Source organism: Acipenser ruthenus, chromosome 39 (genome assembly GCF_902713425.1).
Source record: "Acipenser ruthenus chromosome 39, fAciRut3.2 maternal haplotype, whole genome shotgun sequence".
Classification (NCBI taxonomy): domain Eukaryota; kingdom Metazoa; phylum Chordata; class Actinopteri; order Acipenseriformes; family Acipenseridae; genus Acipenser; species Acipenser ruthenus.
The window spans coordinates 2375750-2395129 of record NC_081227.1 but is presented as its reverse complement, the minus strand read 5'-3'; the positions used below and the strand labels follow the sequence as shown (position 1 = coordinate 2395129).

The 19380-nt window shown below is 42.3% G+C and overlaps 1 protein-coding gene across 1 annotated transcript; it reads left to right on the top strand.

The window, feature by feature from the left end:
* Positions 1–1838: 1838 nt before the first annotated feature.
* Positions 1839–16693, top strand: LOC117397117 (uncharacterized). The gene is made up of 22 exons (XM_059009765.1): positions 1839–1951; positions 2048–2103; positions 3084–3176; positions 4587–4714; positions 5480–5626; positions 6391–6429; positions 7023–7199; positions 7857–7956; positions 8282–8496; positions 8930–9068; positions 10344–10549; positions 10659–10779; positions 11079–11275; positions 11378–11495; positions 11773–11942; positions 12855–12940; positions 13065–13195; positions 13838–14024; positions 14136–14283; positions 14487–14583; positions 15901–15996; positions 16495–16693. Exons 1-22 carry the CDS (start codon positions 1890–1892, stop codon positions 16623–16625), a joined length of 2844 nt encoding a protein of 947 aa, XP_058865748.1. The 5' UTR covers positions 1839–1889; the 3' UTR covers positions 16626–16693.
* The last annotated feature ends 2687 nt before the right edge of the window (positions 16694–19380 follow it).

Genomic DNA, 19380 nt, shown 5'->3' with positions numbered 1-19380 from the left:
CCTGGCACGGTGGAGGGGCGCATTATCATCCTGAAAGCTGCCATCACCACCCGGGTACGAGTGCAGCATTGTACCATCTGCAATGGCGCTCAGGTCAAGACTGAACAAGGGAATGCCAGGGGAATAGAGACCCTGTACCAGGGCGATGCCAAATCCAAACGTGCAGGTCCTTCTGTGTGTATGCATTGTCATCCCATTCAAGTGTGTGTGTAAGCAGTGTACTTACATATGTATCACATTCAACACAAGTATATGCAGGGCCCCAGAGCGCTTTGCTATGGAGATGACACTTGCAAAGGGTATTGTGTAGCTGGCCCCTGCTTTCTGAATTAAAACACAGTAACTAAAGAGAGGCTAGATTTCTCTTGATATATTTAGCGATGTTGTATATATATATATATACACACGCTAGTTTCCCCACTGTTTTTTGCTATTTCTTTTCTTTGAAAGAACTCAAACTCCCAGAAGCTAGACGCATTGGCTCACATCTGAGTAGCAATCACTGCTTTTCCTATGACTGACGTCATCTTAATTCAGTATCTGCAGCGTCAAATAAATTAGTGTTAGAACTTAGAATTCCCCTTTACCATAACGTGGGAGTTTTTCATATAGAAATATAGGACTTTGTGGCAATATATCTTACAGTAAGATTTACTGTAATACTTCAATAGCCTGTGCTTTAAACACACACGTCACTGTTAGCTTTCCCTTTCACGGTGTGCAGGAAACTCCAGCAGATAAAGAATCGTTTTCGTAATGTGTTGCTGATGCAAGTGAACAATAGTTGCTTGATGTTAAAAATATCTGGAGGGGGGGGGCGGAGTTTAATGCAATGGTAAATCTAATTATAAAACCATGGACAACTGTGTAAATGCATAGGAAAGCATAGGGAAACTGTAAAATGACCGTGTCAATTCACTGTGGAAAACCTTTATCACGGCTGCTCTACATATTAGATTGTCATTTTATCTCGTTTTAACTCCTGGGGTTGAAAAGCACTTTAATGAATTCTACCCTTCTTGTGGACAGTGGGGTTTACATGATTGCACTCACTATAAAAACTGGCCGTCCTGGCTCTGAGCTGATTGCAATAGGACATGCAAGGATCATGAGCGTACCTTCTCTGTTTGAGTTGTAAATATAGCCCTTGCTGAATCACTCGCACCCCAATAAAGACAGCAATGTTCTGCTGAAACACGAATAGTCGTTACCTGAGCTTTCAATGAAACACAAAGGCAACAGTGCATTGAATGAGATTCTATTTTAAACAGATTGGGAATTGAAAACGCACATCAGCAAAAGCACATGGTTCCTCTTTTCTTTTTTGTCTTCATCTAGACAATTTGGAGAAGCTATAAAAAAAGAAAAAAAACAAGATGCTTGGATATATTGTGAAAAGTGTTGTATTTAAATCAAGGGAAGTAATGTTAAAACTTGTTAAGACCTAGAATATCGTGTTCTGTTCTGGTCACCTTGTTACAAAAAGGACATTGCTGCTCTGGAAAGAGTGCAAAGAAGAGCGACCAGAATTATCCCCGGTTTAAAAGGCATGTCGTATGCAGACAGGCTCAAAGAATTGAATCAGTACAGTACAGCTTGTGTTTGTATACTGTCCAAAACAACACTCAACACATACATTGAGCTTCAATCTTTTCTATTTCCCAACGTAAAAGGAGCTCCCGAAGGACAGAGGGTTGAGATTGGTTTTGGAAAAAAAAAAGCTTTAATTGATAATCCCGAGCCATTTGTTTAATTAACAACACGTGCAGAGATCAATTTATTATAGAACCGGACTGCACAGCACCAGTCGATTCGCTAATTGATTGGGTACATACATGCAGGTGTGAGGAGACGTCTTTCATCGTTTGTTTATTCCGCTTCGTCTGTGAATGTGCAAGACTATGAATCGGCAGATGGAGGCCAGCATGAATTCTTTAGTGACGCGATACTGGTAATGTATTCGATTCTTAAAAATAATCGCACTTCAGAAAATTGATTTTAAAATGTGAATTATTTATTGATGCACGTACTTTACTTGCGTTCTCAGGTTTCTTTTAATTCTTGGCTGTCTACCTGGTTTCTCCGACCCCGTCATCCTTTCTGGTAGGTAAAGTAATGTTTAGTTACAGCTAGTCTTAAACGTTATTAATGTGGTTATTTTCAAATTAATTCAGACAAATTGTATTTCATTACAATGTCGTTATGTCAAAATTATTATTGAAAAACGCCACTTAATTCAGCACACTTTAATAAAACGCGTTTTTTTTCTAATGTTAAAATAAATTGATTGTTTTTAGATTCTTTTTAGGATGTAATTATAACTTAAATAAGTACCATTTTAAATTATGCAATTTCCACTAGCATGCTTTGTCTTCTGTAAACATAACTTTTCCAATCATAAATGGACCTACTTGTGGAGAATCGGAGATAGACAATAATTTGAGAGTTGAGCTGTCTTTATTTGTAAATTGGCTAAAAAAAAGTTACCCGTTTTTCGATTTGTTTTTATTTATTTGATTTCTTCCGTTGTATAAAACACTGCTCCCTCCAATTGTATATGCAAATCTGGAAAAAAGATTTTAAAAAAATAAGCTAAGTTTAGCTATTCAATCTAAACCCATGCTTTAAAATCCCTAGTTCTAAAACACCTGTGCTTGTTATCGCCAACACAATTGCCACAACCCTCTTAAATTTGAGGAGATTAAACTAGTACATACGTCTGAGTAAATACCATAACCTGATTGAGAAACGGTAAGAGACACAGATCCCTGCGGGCTAAAGGGGACTGCACTTAAAAGCATCATCATAAAGTAATCTGCCTTCTAAAATACTATCTAGTTCTCTGCCATTCATGTATATAGGTCTCAAATGTAGTTTTTGAAAGCAAGCCGAGCTCTCTCTTTGGTAGCAGATATCTGTTTTCCTATAAAGTGTGTGGTTAGAAACTGCACATTTGAAACCTATCTAACTAATAAAAGTGCAACATGGCTGGGTGCTGGGAAGGTGCAGTGTTGGCTCCCTTTGTCTGGTTCCCTCCAACCCGAGGGTGCGTCCTCAGACTCCTTCAATGTTCTGTGTTTCAGAAAACATTCAAGGACAGTGCTTGACTGACACCCTTCTGATCCAGATCACGAAGCCATTCCTAGATCTTTACAGCGTGGACATTTCTGTTAGAGGTGAGTGCCGTCCAGACCAGTGTGTGAACAGCCGGCCCACCTGATTGAGATCAGTCGATTGAATGGGATGTTACCAAGCAAAAATCATTCCACAGGAATGGGCCAGTAGGTACCTACTAACACCTAAATCTACCCCTACCCCTAATGTCTACAACTAACCTAATATCTACCCCTAAACCTGGTCTCAACCCCTGAACCTGTACTACTATTAAACACATTTTTACTATTTCAACACCACTTGTTTAGCGCCCTCTAGTGGCTGCTACATCCGACGTCTATTAAATTATTATTATTATTTATTTCTTAGCAGACGCCCTTATCCAGGGCGACTTACAATCGTAAGCAAAAACATTTCAAGCGTTACAATACAAGTAATACAATAAGAGCAAGAAATACAATAACTTTTGTTCAAGTAAAGTACAAGTTTGACAAACCACAATTCAATAATACAGCAGGTAATAGTGATAGTTACATCAGGATATGATTAAATAGTGATAGTTACATCAGGATGTGATTAAATGCAAAGTACTACAGGTTAAAACTTGGCAGATTACAGTATTCTGAAGTGCAGGATTAAATGCAGTAAAATAGGGGCTGATAAGAGCAAAATAAAGCACATTTACAGGAAGGGTGATGGTGTCCCAGGATACAAATAGAGGAGTTCTACAGGTGCTCTTTGAAGAGGTGAGTCTTAAGGAGGCGCCGGAATGTGGTCAGGGACTGGGCAGTCCTGACATCTGTAGGAAGGTCATTCCACCACTGATTCGGACTTGATTCGGACCGACTACTTGTTGGGAGGCTAGTAGGTACCTGCTGGCCCACTGCTATGGGGTGATTTATGCTTGATAACGTCCCATTCAATCGACTGATCTCAATCAGATTGGGTGCACCATCATGCGCTGGTTTATGCTATGCAATCAAGTGATCGGACACGAATGACACAAACATTTAAAAGCAAGCGGCTTAAACATCGCTCAATTACACAGACATTGTATTTTATAGATCTGTTATAGTATTGACTGAGTTCATGAGCCGAGATACATTATATAGCTTTGATTAACCAAAGCGTCTTTATATTAAGTGCCAATACCATCTAGCACGCTTCAGTGCCAGCTGAACAAAACTAGTATAGCGGCTCGCTAGATGGTGCTGGCACTGACTTCTATAAAGAATGACTGATCTCATCTGTGGTGCTGTCTAGTGATCTGACACAAGTTGACTTTGGTTTGCTTGGGATACACACTAAGCACTAGATCAGGGGTCTAGGGGAACCATTTAATCATAATAATAAACTGAAGCTACTTGCTGCATTCAAATGTTAACCGGCAAAACAAACGACTTACTTGTGCAGTAGTTTTGGCAGCCCTGGTTCCTCTGATTTGGTGTGTGTGTCGGGGGTTCCTCTTTCAGATGACCAAGGTTCGGCCCATCTGTTGGAGCCCTCCCTGAATGCCAAGTGTGGTTACAAGCTCAAGAAGAACTATAAAGGGGATTTAAACCTCCTGGTTTCACTGATGGCCTGCCACTTGTATTTGGAGGTAAGGGGTGTGTGTGAACCCTTTCATGCATTCATTGCTTTTTTTTTTTTTTTTTTTTTTTTTTTTTTTTTTTTTTTGGGGGGGGGGGGGGGGGGATCCTCCTATGAGGTCATCATGCATTTGCTCTAAGTGTCCCCCATGTAGAGGCTAGCAGTACATGTGTGTTTTTTTTTTTTTTTTTCATCCATCGCTCTGAGGTCAGCATGCATGAGAGGATTAATTGTGTGCATCCAGTTCATGTTTAACACTAGGTTATACCAGCTAGGTTTTCTATTTTCTATGTTTGAACAATGGTTTCTGATGACATTTAATACATTTTCCGTTCACTACATAACTCAAGTGCAACGCAATTGGAAAGCATGGCTTTCTAAACTACTTTTAATCTGGTGTGGTTCCAGAAACAACGTTAATTAAAATGCGTTTGCTTTTAAGATGTTTCTTTTCAAAAGTGTACAATTTACAACCTGTATCAAGAATGGTGTAAGAAGTCCACATGGACGCCTTAATCTCCATGTGTAAATTTCTGACCTCAAATGGGGGAATTGCATCCACAGCTACTCCAGAGGGACCCTGCTAAGAATAGTGCATTATATGCAAGTGCGTCTGTAGCGCATTATTATAACATGCTTAACCTGGCATTGGTCCTTTTTAAAGGATACTGTAATGTGTTCTGGCTAGGGTGTAACCTCATGCAAACTTGATAGCGGTGCAATGCCTCTGTGTTTGAGCCCCGGTTGATGGAGAGTATTTGAACTCCTCTTGCAGGGTGAGCGGGTGCTGCTGACGATCGAAGTGGAGTACGAGCAGCTGAGGAACTCCTCCGTGTCGGGAGCAGACGTGTTCTCCTTCACCTGTGTGCAGAAGGAGCTGGCGGTGAAGAGGAAAGTGTTCTGCGAGGAGGAGTATATTGAGGTATGATCTTTCACAGAGCTGCACAAACTGGGCGTTCAGGTTGTGGTGAGGTTCATTTACCATTAAGTGAAGAAACAGCTGCTTGGGTTTGTGTGGATTGCTGTTCTCCGCAATTGTCACCAATCCAAGCAGCTTTTTTTTCTCAATGGTAAATTAACCCAATCAACAGCAATGACCCTCGCCTGCCTGTACCTGATTTCTGTGGAGACCTCAATCACTTTAATTTGTGCATTTTAGAAATGTCCAGATGGGGTTTAGCACTCAATGCATTTTATAGTATGTGGATGGATTGTGCATCATAACCAGCAGATGGCAGCAAAACTTAAATTAAAACACACATTTTCTGAACTAATTCAAGGATTACAATTGGCTTATGACTTTCCCAGTCAAACGCGTTTTAAAGATGGACTGACTGTACCTGTAAAGCTTAAGGCTCAATAGCATGCTGTCTTTAACAACAAGGCAGGTTACCAAGGAGATAAGAGATGAATTATCAGATTCAGATTAGCATTATGGTCTACTGGTCCTGTTTCAAACGTTCCATTGTTCAAGATTAGTGCTAATCGGATCTGAGAAACAAGCCCTGCCTTGGTAGTAATCAGGGTCATTGATTTCAGTAATGAAATTATTCTACGCTGTTTCCTCTTCATTCAAGGGGATCATGACCTCCCCAGTGTTCTGTTCCTAGTATTGCACTTTATACAGGAGGTGTTCTGTACAAATGTGTGTCCCGTACCTTCTAAACTCCCCATTGCTTTTTGCAGGTGTCCCTGAAGGTTGACATTCCTTTCCAGGCTGGTCTGGTATGTACAGTTGAGCCCCAGTTGCATCATGTACTTCCACAGTGTACCCCAATTGCAATAGTTTTTGACTGTTTCAGAAGGGCTAGACTGCTAAGCTTTTGTTTTAATTAACCTTAAACCTAAATGTTAACCAAATTGTTCTAACCATTGGACACAACTGCCTGCAAGTGTAACTCCTGTATATTGTACATCATGGAGCCATGCATATTCCACAAGGGGGCGCAGTTACACACATGCGTATCTGCAGTGTACGTCTGAAGAACACTAATCATGTTAACCACCTACATGATTAATCTGTCTTAAAGGATCAACTTTGTATGAAATTATCTTGTCTAAAGCTGTATTCCTAATTTTATAGATCATTGTAGGTCCTCGCATCCTGGTGACTTTCGTTTTTTAAACCAGTTATAAAGCACTCCTGTGGCCTAAGTAGAGCTCTAAGAAACATGTCTCGCTTCTAAATCTGCCTGGTACACCACAGTGTAACCATTAACCTTCCACTCTGCCCCTAGTGGACGTAGTTTAGCCCTGAACACACGGGCTAAGCTTTACGACTAGCTCGCTGAGTGCTGCTTTCTTCTCTTGTGAATCAGCATCATGCTCAGGACCAGGAGGGCCCTTGGTTTTTTGAAGTCCATTATCCGGACGGGAGTCTGATCAACGTGGACCAGCCTTGGATATTGAGGAACGGCTTTGGTCTGAACATCAGCAGCTATTACGGCTGGATCACCCTGAGAGTTCCCCACAGCAGCCCGATCATCGGAAAAAAGGCAAGACCTAAAGAGTGTGGAGAACTGTGCCAGCTGACAGAATCTGTACAGGGTTAGAAATGCGCACTAGACCCACACAGGGGTTTGATTCAAATCGGTATATTTAAATGATCAGGAGCTCCTATTAAATTGCCTCCCACCTATAGGTACGTGAACTCCTTTTTTAGCAAGGGCCTGACTGCTCAAATTTCAGTCACCTGATCATTTCAATACTATACCTGGAGAGCTGTGAAAACCCAGACTTTGTGCAGGACTACAGTGTGACTCTAACCCTTATGCAGCAGTAGAGGAATTGGTCATTGCAATATGTGCTACTCTGCACTCTCAATCTCCTCTTGTGTACTATTTATCTGTGTTACTGTCATTTTCTTTTACATTTTGGAATAATTGAGAGATTCTGTCCTAGATAAATACATTGCTCCAAAGAAATTGTTTTCAGTGCCTATGAATAGAGGTCTCCTACTAACCTGCCAGGTCCTGTCATAAATATTTTGTTGATCATAAACGGTGTGTGTTGCCTAGAAGAAAGTAAGCAGCCTCATTTTAAATAAAGAAATCCCCAGCCCGTCTTGCTCTTGGGGAAATTGAAAGCTTGTTAGAAGTTGGAGCCAGGCTGTATTGAGTCGGGTTTGAAACACAGCTGTCTCCTCTGTTCAGGATGTCTTTGACTATCAATCCTTGACGTACACCATGATGGCAAAGCATGAGGAACTTCTCATCGGGCTGCGCTACGACTTGAGCGCCGTCTGTCCAGAAGGTATGTGATCGTAGGGGCTGTTGTGATGCTTCCTGCTTGTGCAGGGTCAGTAAGGGTGTGTTTCTAGCCTTTTGGTGTAGTCTACAAGATCACTGCATTGTTGAAGTATCAGTCTGCAGATTAGCAGGGGTCTGTGGACCATCATGGAACTGCTCTAAGAAAAGGAAGCGGACGTATTGCTGCCAGACCAGGGGACCCGTGATAATGATCTTGAAGTTAACGAAGGGTTCAGATGTTTAAACCTCTCTGTTTTACCCCTGCCTGACGGTGTCTGCTTGATGCCTTGCAGTTCTCGCTGACTCTCGTTGGCTCCGCTGTGTTTTAGTTCAGGTCCGCTGTGCAGGAGCCGACGTTACCGTGTCCGTGCCCATCGTGCGGACCCCCGCCAGCGGAGAAACGGTAGACCTCGTCTTCGGCATTCAGGTCGACGGGATCACTGTTTCTCAGACGGACATGGACGAGAGAGGCTTTCTGTTGCAGCACAGTGCCCAAGAGGTCACTGTGACCTACCCCAAAAAGAACAATGTTGAATACAAACTGGTGAGGGAATGTATGTGTGGTGGAGGGGTCTACACCTACTGAAGCTCCCTTTAACTACAATACTCAATCATCCCTAACTAAATTGCAATCGGTACATGTTAACCATGTCATTTTCTCTCCATTCAAAATGAAAACCTAAGTTGCAGTGTTTTCTATAGACTGGTAGAGCACTTTGCCATGCAAGCTGATCCACACTGCACAAGAGCCTTGAGTGGGGTTAGAATCCTCACAGCCCTATATTCTAGCTACACTGTATATGAATTATATACAGTATAGCTTATTGCAACATCATTTCCATCAGATACAGGCACCTGAAAGGTTTGTATCTCCTCAATGTCGGGGTTTACTGTGATTTCTAGAGGTAGTGTGGAAAGGGGTTTAACCTTTTATAGCCACTCTCTGCTAACCGGGCTTCCATTGCTCCCGATCACAGGAGGAGGAAATGGTCTACAGAAACCAGCTGAGTTTGGTGCACATGTGGAGGGACCAGGCTGACCGGAGCAATAACCTTGTGGTGATCTACCTTCCAGTGGACTCGTGTCACCCCGACGACCTGAATCCAGAGTTCACAGGCAAGAACACTTCTGCCTTTTGACAGCCCAGTCCCAGGTTTAGGAAATGGGATTATGTTAATGATCAGGAGCCTAATGTTTGAGCAAACCTGCTAATTTCTGTTTCCTTCCTACAGCTGCATGAAGAGAATTCTTAGCCTTGCATGGTATCGGATACCACAGAAATATGTGTGATATAAAATTGTAAGATTGCCTATATTAAAATATTGCTTTTTTTTTTTTTTTCAAAACTGCACTACATCCTAGGGAATAGGTGTGCGTGGCAGGTGAGCTGCTGAAGAGTCGGGCGAGAAACAATCTTATTTTTAATGGAATGCATTGATCTTGCTGAGAGTCTCTTCCCCCATCGGCAGAATAATATTTCCACCGCTGCAGTAAATGATTTTGATCAGGCGCTGCTGACCTTGGCTGGTTTTCCAATCTCCTGGATTTCTCAGTGCTTGTAATTTGTAGGAGGCGTGATGACGGGTCTGATAACTGGGGCAGAAGATTAATGCCTCTAATCAGCTTGTGTTCCTGCAGGGATGGCGAGCACTTATTAAAATGCACAGGAAGAAGTGAGGCTAACAGATGGGTTTTGTGCGTTTTTTTAGTAATGGGCATGGCTGTTCGTGTGTGGTTTTGAGATGCATATTGTAGTTCCATGTAAAACGGGATTCGGTCTCACAAGGTCAACTCCCAGTGAGTGCATAATGGATGAGAAATTTCCAATGCCATTTAATAATTTCCTTAACTTATGATTGCAATAATTGAGCTCTTCTGGGTTATGCATATTGCAAATAACAGTACTATTGCACTACCAAATGTTTTCTAAACAAATTTTATAACTCTGACCTGACAAGCCGGCTCTCAACATCTCCCCTGGTAAAAGCACAGCTGCATGGTGTGCAGTGGGAGTCCTGCATTCAGGGGAGAGTAGGTTCCTGTCCAGGCTGTTCAAAGTTACAGTTCTTTGCTTGGGATTCACCACTGAGCTGGCCAGTGTCCTCCAGAAGCCAATAGCTCTTCAACATCCACTCTCCACCTCCTGGGTGTAAAGAAGCAGTTGGCTTGGTTGTGGGATCAGAGGACCCTGACTGACCTTCAGTTCTCCTGAGCTGTTGTGGGGAGTTGCGGCAGTAAAGGGAACAGTTAGGCTTTCTGTATTGTATGAGGGGTTGTCCAAGCAAATCTATTCTATACAGGGCAAGAATCTTCAAAGTAACCAGGAAGGGACCTGCAAGCTCAACCCAGCCACACTACTGGAATTGATATTTCATTTCTGTTCGCTTCTAGTAACCGGTAATGAGATGGGATTCAACATCACCTATGGCCCGATACCTCTGGATTATATAGTCTCCAGCATTTCAATCGATGGCACCATCAGCTATTCACTCGCGGACATCGCAGCGCAGGGTGCCAATGTTACCATGATAAAAGATGTGAACTTCCAGTACGTCAATGTCTTTGCCAAGTATGGCACACCGGTGGTGCCACGCAAGGTAATCTCGATACATGTATGATGTGTTCTCTGTGAGGGTAGGTGTGTAGTGGGGCTTTTTTTTTTTTGTCCTTGTTAAACTTTTGCTTTTTGTGTCTCAATGTTGACAGTACATTGGAGGGACCAGCTCTCAGTACTCAACCACTCCCTCGTTTCTGTTTCTCAATTCCGAGAGGACAGAGGAGACTGTGAAAGAAACGGAGACGCATACCTATAACCGCTCGGATGTTGGTAAGAGCCACTTTAACTTTCAGACCAAGAAATTGTTTCATGATTCCCTAATTGACTTGCTTTGACTCGGACACTAAAAGTCCATTTCCTGTGCAGAAGGTAGAAGGACTTTATCTGCGCTCTGAATCCACTGTAGGTGGGTGGATGGGGTCCTATTACCTAGAACACAGGAAGTAAATGGGAGGAAACCAGGTTCTTCAAACTTGTGCTCTAGATACTGTCTAACGGAGTCGCATTGGAAATCTTGGCAGGCACTGGAGAGTACGTTCTGTGGTAAACCCAGTTTGTTTTTTTACCAGTGTTTCCTGTTCTGCATGGGAGCTGCGGCGACGAGCGGATTTGCTTCAATGTGAGCAAAGGAAACGCAGAGGAGTTCTGGCGCTTCTATGTGTGGGAGGTCCCTGTTCTCACCTCCCAGAGGGGCTACATCTACCGAGACCACGGCGCCAACTTCTGGCTCTGTGTGGGCATCCAGTCCCCCGACCTCCTCCACCGGGTAACCTAGTCCCCCTCTCATTGATTTAATAAACTTCAGAGGGGCACGGAACAGGCGGGAGGGTGCTAGTCTAAATTCCAATGAATGCTGTGTTTGTTGCAGAGTGTTACTGCAGATTCCAGGGTGATGGCGCTGGCAGTTTCTTTTCGTGACTCTGTGATGGGGAAGACTGTTGTGAAGGCAGAGCAGCTGTGCACCTTCCTCACCGGGGGAGAGCTGGGTATGAACGATTCCCATCCCTCTAGCGCCTTTCAGCACTATCGAAGGGGAAATTCCTTTTATATAGGAAGGAGAGACGGAGGCATTTTTGAGTGGTGCTGATTCTTTTTAGCTTTTAGATCACTGTCCTACTAAATGTTTTAAACATCCGTAATGTTGAGTAAAACCATAATGCTGTAGTCTGACACTGATGGTACTAGTAAAATGTGCAACGGGAGGAGGAATCCTTTGTTTCTGATGAAGATGACTTGGCCTGTGCTCACATCTGTGTTTTCCAGTTTGCACAGCGACGGGTGAAATGAAGGCGCGCGCTCTCAGGATCTCTGCGTCTCCAGCAGTGGATCTGCACAGCCTGTCTCTCCGGGACCCTCGCTGCGGCCCCTCCGAGGTCACAGACAACCTGACCTCCTTTGAGTTCACAGTCAATACCTGCGGGACCACCAAGGAGGTGAGAGGAGAGATACTGATGAGGGACACCTGCAGCGATCCCTTCAACTCATCGGGCAATAAGGAAATTAAACAAAGTCCCAAACATTTAACAATTCGGATTAACCAGTTCACATTTGAACGTTATGTTTGGACCTACCCAGCAAACTCGCAATTAGGGTGTGGTTCTTCATGATATATACTGCAACAGAATGTGGATGAGACAACGTTAATGGGTGTATAGGGTAAAGACTCAATATTGAATACATAGCTGTACATTGTACACATCCTTCTGTACTTGACATGCATATTGTTAATGGTTAAGATTTAGGGATAATTATCGCCAACACTTGCCATAAACTGTTAACACCCCTAATTCATAACTTGCGTTTTATTCACAAGCTTTGCAGACAGGGCTCAGTTATTCTATTACATGTACTATACATATTCTGTTCCTGTCATTAAAGTTCCTGTTAGATATAGGTTGGGACTTGAACATGACAATTCTACCCTCCCTTTTTTTACTGCTGCACCACTGTCAGCTGCCTTCAGCAACCGAAGCGAGTAAATGAATATTGCTGGTGTTCGTGGTCGGCACGAAGGCTGTGCAGAGATGCCCTTGGCAGATTGCATGTCAGTTGTGGGTTAAAGGTTAATTGGTAAAAATTCTGTCCGTCGGGTGTACAGAGTCGCTTCCTGTAATGCATTGGAATATGTCTTGGTTTTAATCCTTGGTATAGCCAGGATTTTCTTATCGCAATAGAGCAGGAGCAAGTAAACTATTTATTCCTTCAATGAAGTGGGTGAACTTGCTTTAACTTGGTTTACCCTTGACTATACTGGTAGCCACAGGGTTGTAAACAAAACGGGCAGTCTGACAGTTTTTGCCAAGGACAAGAATGTTTTCCTTATGAGATTTCTTTCGCTTTTTTAGGTTCATGGGGATTATGTTGTCTATGACAATGAGATTTCAAGTAAAGTAACGGCGAATGACAATACCACCAGACACACTCCGTACAAGTAAGTAAGCCACTGTGTTCAGGTAACCAGCTTGTATGTGTCTTATTAAATGTCGTGACACCAGGAATGGATCAATCTGCTATGCAATGGGAGTCTGATTTCCTACTCTGGTTCTTTATTGCAGGGTGACTCTGCTGTGCCAGTATCTGCAGACAGACCAGCTGTCTCTGGAGCTGTTCAGTAAATACAAGCAGAGCCTCCCTAAACCAGCCCTGGGACAGGGGGAGTTCAAGCTCTCCCTGGATATTATGAGAGGTAAGGTGACTGCAACCCACTCTCACCGCGTTCTCCAAGGGGGTTGGGGTTACAAACCAAAAGTCCAAAGAAGGATGCAAGAAACCTTTTGGATTAAATATAGTTCTGAATAAGAAAACGAATGCATACAACATAGATCAGTGCAAGGTAATAAACACATTTTAAATATTATCCTTGGTGTACCGACTTAGAAATGGTTAGTGATAAGTTTTTGGACTATAAGCAAGTTTATAGCTTGTGCCCACATAAAGCCACCAACCTGACTCCACTTATTGGACAATAAAAACAAGTGCCGTGTATGGCAGTATTTTGACTTGAGAGGTAAAGTAAACTCCAGGCACATCCCTGACTGTAAAGTGGTATACATTTACCTGGCTTGAGTTCTACTGGTAGGTAAAGACCTGAAATGTGGGAGTTGCCTCCTTGGTTCGATGTGTAGTGATGGTTGCAGGGATTGATCATTCCAACAGTATTTGCAGGTGCATTTGAGCTTTGTTACAATTTTGAATAACCCTTATTTTTCCCCAGTTATCATGACCAAGCCCTTTTGTCAGCATTCACATTTTATGGTGCACCTTTTCTGAAGTGGAGCCCTGGGTCCCTCTGTGCACTCCTGAGGTGTTTCACTGTGTTTCTCTTCAGACCCTGGCTACACTACACCATACCCCAAGGAGGAGTTCCCCATCACCAAGCTCCTGCGGGACCCCCTGTTTGTGGAGGTCTCTGTGCTTAGTGATGACCCTGGGATTGAGCTCTTTCTCAAGGACTGTTGGGGGACCCTGGGAGCCGACCCCTCAAGCACCCTCATGTGGCCAGTGATCAAGGACAGGTAGAGACCAGCGTTGTCCATACATAAGATTCGCTGGAAGAAGTTTGTACTTCCAATAAAACTATTTATTTCTCCAGTGGTTTTCATACAATCTCTAAATGTTTCTTTCAGCTGTGAGTTTAAAGGAGACAAGTACAAGACTGTGTTCCACCAGGTGAAGCCCACAAGGAGAGTACAGCTCCCGGGACACTACAAGCGCTTCGATGTGAAGATGTTCACCTTCGTAGACATGCAGTCCAAACAGCTCCTGGACAAGGAGGTCAGTAGAGTTTGGGTCTCGATCCCAGAGCATGCTGTAGTTTGCGTCAAATCTTGTTGTCCGAGCTACCATAAAGTAACTATTTTAAATCTGAATTTACAAAATGAAATGTTTAAATATTAATAAATTGATAAGTTCACTGGTTCGTCAATTTTTCAACTCGATTAAATGATGGCACTTTTTATATTCTGTATCTATTTCAGATCTATTTCCACTGTGCCGTGATCATATGTGATGCCCAAGCGCTGAGTTCTGACCAGGCTTGCTCAGGAGCCTGTATACCTGGCAAGCAGAGGAAAGGTGAGTTTGGCATGACTCCTGGAGGATCACCATTGGCTTAAAACCACTCGGTACTTGTGTGCTGGATATAGGTTAGTAAGTTCATGCAGTGTTTGGATTTGGTGCTCATGTATGCAGGTCATGGGCAAAACTCATGTGATAGAGGCCTTCCATGAGATGTATATCCTGACTGAGCAAAGTGAAGTCACATGACCTGCACTGAAGCATCATGGGAGTCCAATGCCAGCACTCATTGAACCATGTTCAACGCTAGTGTTATACAAATATTTACTACACACTTTGACAATTGACTCTCCACTTTGATTAGAAATGATTACTTTCCAAGGTCACCACTGTATATGAAGTGCTTTCACAATATCTCTGTAATTTTCCAGTAGGTCACAGTTGGGTGCTGAAATGCTTTTCAGTGGCAGGATATTAAGTAGTGTGCCCACCTGGCATGCATATGAGTCATTGGTTCTAATGAGTGCTGTTATTGGTCGGTCCTTTTGCCTGTGACGATGGGGACTATGTTTCTCCGGAGACACAGAGTGGCTGCTCTCATGGGCCTGTGTGGGAGGCACAGTGCTTGGAGCTAGTAGTTTGCTGGGCTGGTTCTTGTCCTAAGCTTGTCCTAACCTGAATGGGATCCAGTCTGAAGAAAAAGAACACTGTGCTATTACAGCAAGTGTTGTGCAACGCCCTGCTGCGTTTACAAGAAACACATTATTTTGCACGTGTGGGTCATAACTCAGCTGGGGGATTTCTCAACAAATCAGAAAGTGACATTCACAGAACATATCTAATTAATATTACAAGAACATTGCACCTTCGTGGCTGGTGGAACATTTTTTGCACATCAACCCCACTTGAATCCCTTGTTTATGGACTATCTTGTGTAACATGGCCATATTCACGGTTGTTAATTTGCCCCTATAGATGAGACCCAGGACACAACTTGTTGTTTAGCGCTTAAAACAAACAAACCTAACTCCCACTCGGAGTACTAACTGAACATTGATGCAGGTCCCTGACTAGCTCACAGAACGACTAAGCCATTTACTTGACATAAAAACAAAACAGTTTCACGCAGCAAATTAACATAATGCTTCACACAGTACCTTTTAGTACGTTTTGCTGGAGTTAGGCAAGTGTGGCCAATGAACTTGGAAGACTCCTCAAATCATACAGGACACACCCAAGAGGATATGTCATTTGAATGTTAATGTAGAAACCAAGTCCCTTTTGAATGTAACCAGCAGGACTTTTTTTTTTCTTGGAAGTGGTTTGTTTGGGTGTTGCAGTGCTGTCATGTGGAAGCCCCTTTTTTTGTTTCAGGGAGAGGTGCCTGGTCTCTGGGAGTGCAGCACGGTGTTGTGTCCTCTGGAGGAATCAGTCTGCAGAGTTCTGCTGATGCAGCCACCAGTCTGTTGGGTAATCTCAAGAAAGAACCCTTTCCTTTCCTGTCCTTGTCTAAAATATACATGCATAGCAAGTTCTGATCGAGATCTCTCGTGAAGATACTGAGTTAGTATCTTTTTACTCCGATCAAGTTTATCCCAATTGCTCTATAATAAAGCAATTTAAGTTTATATAAATGGTCATGCCTCCTCCTCACTCTTATAATGCAGCTGTTCCTTATCTGTTTAGTTTGGCTTGCCTTGCAGTATTTGAGCATCTGGCTGTCTGGCACAATTTGAGTTTCGAAATGACCAGATCTAGTCTGTTTTCCTGTAACAGATCTTGATTTGTCTCTAGATGCTGGTTTTCTTTGCAGTGTAGATTTTTATAGTTTTGGAATAATTACTCCCCATGTGTTTTCAATCAAGTTTTTTTTTTTTTGTATTAATTTGTCTATTGACCAACTTTCTTGGGCTTGTTTCTCAAAGCCTGTGACTCTGTTCCTAATTTTTTTTTTTTCTCTCTCCACAGATCCTGACACCCCTTCTTGGCTCATTATAGTGTCAGCGACTGGCCTCCTAGCTTGCTTAGCCTTCATGGTCTATGCCTACTGGCGACTTAAATTGAAAAAAAGAAACTCGAATAAACCTGCGACCACTTAACACCAGTGTCTGTCTGTTTATTTCAAAAACCACAGTTCAGACAGCGTGCTTATTAAACAAACCAGTTTGTTTTGTTTTTAGTTTAAGAGGAGACTACTTGGCTGTGTTTACAGTACATGAAGTGTGTTTCCCTCCTAATACATTGCACTTTTTTTTTGTACAGTAAATCTACAAGTATACTTCAACTTTTGCTTCTACTACTGCAAGAAATGGTACAATTTCACCTTTTTATTGCCAAATATCGGGTTTTGTTTAGCTTTATTTTGGTTTCTGTCTTTGCTTGTTGAATATAGCTGAGGAGGTTATTCTTCCCCCACCCTCCCCATACTGATATTGGGAACTTGCATCCACACTTTTAAAATGGTACATTGAAACAGTGCAGAGCTCAATTACCCCCCATAGCTGTTCCTAAGGACACTGGGGGCTGAAGTTGGTCCAATTCCCTCGTCTGGTGAAATGTATTATTTAGGATTATTCATTCTCTGCTGCCAAGAGCAGGGTGTGTTTCCCATCTCAAATAAATAATCCTCTTATTGACAGTAAGTTCATGAGCGTAGAGGAAGACTCAAATGAAATGCGAGAGCTACTGCAGCTGTGCTACAGAAGGACATGTTTTTATTCTTGAAATGTATTTGTTTACGATTGTAAGTCGCCTTGGATAAGGGCGTCTAAGAAATAAATATAATAATAAATAGGGTTTTTTATTGCAATCAAACCAAGGGGATCATTAAGCTGTCCGCCCCACCTACTGTGTGTGTGTTTTGAGGTGAGGAGGCACTGTTGAAGTGTCCCAGTGTTTTGAATGGATTGAAGAAGGCTGTTCAGTCTGGGTCCTTTTTGAATTCTACAGACTTTTCAAAACCAGGTAAAATCTGATCTGATCACTCGCTCCCTGAAACTGGGTAGTTGACCAACTTGGCATGAGTGTGACATATCAAAGTTAAGTAATGGAGTTGTCTTTTTGTTTAGTTTGGATATCATTTTCTGTTTGAGAAGAACAAGTTGAAAGCACCCCTGTGGCTTCAGCCAGGCTCTCAAACAAGTCTTCTCTCTGAGTTCTGCTGGTACACCAGAGTGTAACCATTAAACTGTCCCCCCCTGCAACACTCAGTGAATGGAAGAAATACACCAGTAAGGAATACAGTTTGAAATCTCAGACTGCAGAAAATACGTCAGCAGAACTTGAGGTCTGGAAATTAATCCAGTCAGGGAAATATTGGAGGTTGGGGAATGAATTTTGAAATAGTAATTACACAACGTGATCCAAGCAGCGGATGCTTGACTCTTGTGTAATGTTTTCAGATTGGATTGCAGACTGCAGAAGGAACCGGCTGCAGCCCCCGTGTGATATTGGAGACAACACTGAGTTTTACAGACCGGTGCAGATGGCAGTAGTTTTTACATGTTTAGTAATTTACTATGTTATCCATGTCTGAAATCCAGTATCAGTTGTGTATGGCAAATACAAGAGTAGATTTTCATTTTGCTTCACAATCTGAAGATGTTGTTTATTATAACCTCCTCCTGCTGCAGGTAGTATCGGGAGCATTTGATTTGAAAGGCTTCACTTGAGCGTTTGGGCTACGACCGTAAATCCGCAAAAGCTCTGTTTATCTTTATAATTTGACTGCGCAGGGTTAAATATTTCCTATTGTGGTCCATTGATCCCACATGAATCTGCTTTCACCTCCTGTAATGGGAACAAAGGAGCAGAAACAGCCCTCTGTTCCTCTGTGGGCAGAGTGGTTTTGTAGCAGAAATACGTGCAGTCTATTCATTTCACAATGAGGAAAGTGAACTCAAACATAAAAGAGCATGAACGCTGTTCATTCTCATTAGGCCACGTGAATAGACTTGATATTTTGAAAGCTACAGTTTAGCAACAACACACACACTGCATTAATTACTGAGCAACACATTGGTGCAAGGAATGAAAAACATGAAAAGCACTCACAAACTTTCGCTAAATTACTTTTGTTGACGTGTGACAGACATATGATACACTCAATAAATGAAGCTAAAGACGGTTCTTTGTAAGTCTTATTGCAAAAGCAGAGAGGTATGAGGGTAATCGTATCTTGTAATATTTGTTTATATGGAGAACAGCTACACTATTTGTCCCAAAACACAAAACTAGAAGTGGGAGTTTTTGTGAACAAAAAAGGTATCCCCGGTAGCACAATCGAAGGTGTGTGATATCCCATTGTAACAGATTTGTATCGTATCAGAGGTTAAAAGCTACATGGCGGTGAAAAGGTTCATTTCTACTGGACGGCACCTTTATTGAGAGAATCATAGAAACCAGCTGAGAACCAACTATAAATCAGAGCATCTAGTCTGTGTCACTGATATGGCCAGCCAGGGGTTAAAACGGCATAAGTGGAAGGGTTATTTATTAATAGATTACGCTGGGGTAGGTACTTTGACTGAGATCAGGAGCTCTCTCCAGTTCTCGTTGCTGGCCTCAGGCATAATGTAATGTAGGCCAGATCAGCCAAAGGGTATTTATATTAGTGCCAGTAGCACCACCTGTTTTTTTACTAAAGCAGTGCTTTAAATAATAATAATAATAATAATAATAATAATACTGGAAAAAACTTTGGTTAGCTGTAAAATAATGCAAAAGAATATAAACCAGCCCACATTTATCCAGTTCAAATCAAATTGACGTCTATTTGTATTTATTGTCGTGCATTATTTTCACAGCAATTATATTCAAAATTCGACTGCACATTTGGATTCGGTAGGGTTACTT

Excerpts from the sequence above, each read along its gene's own strand:
- LOC117397117 (XM_059009765.1), top strand. The coding sequence starts at position 1,890 with ATGTGCAAGACTATGAATCGGCAGATGGAGGCCAGCATGAATTCTTTA. Across the intron at positions 6,430-7,022 it reads TTCCTTTCCAGGCTGGTCTG|CATCATGCTCAGGACCAGGA; the intron begins GTATGTACAGTT and ends CTTGTGAATCAG. Across the intron at positions 14,284-14,486 it reads AACAGCTCCTGGACAAGGAG|ATCTATTTCCACTGTGCCGT; the intron begins GTCAGTAGAGTT and ends TATCTATTTCAG.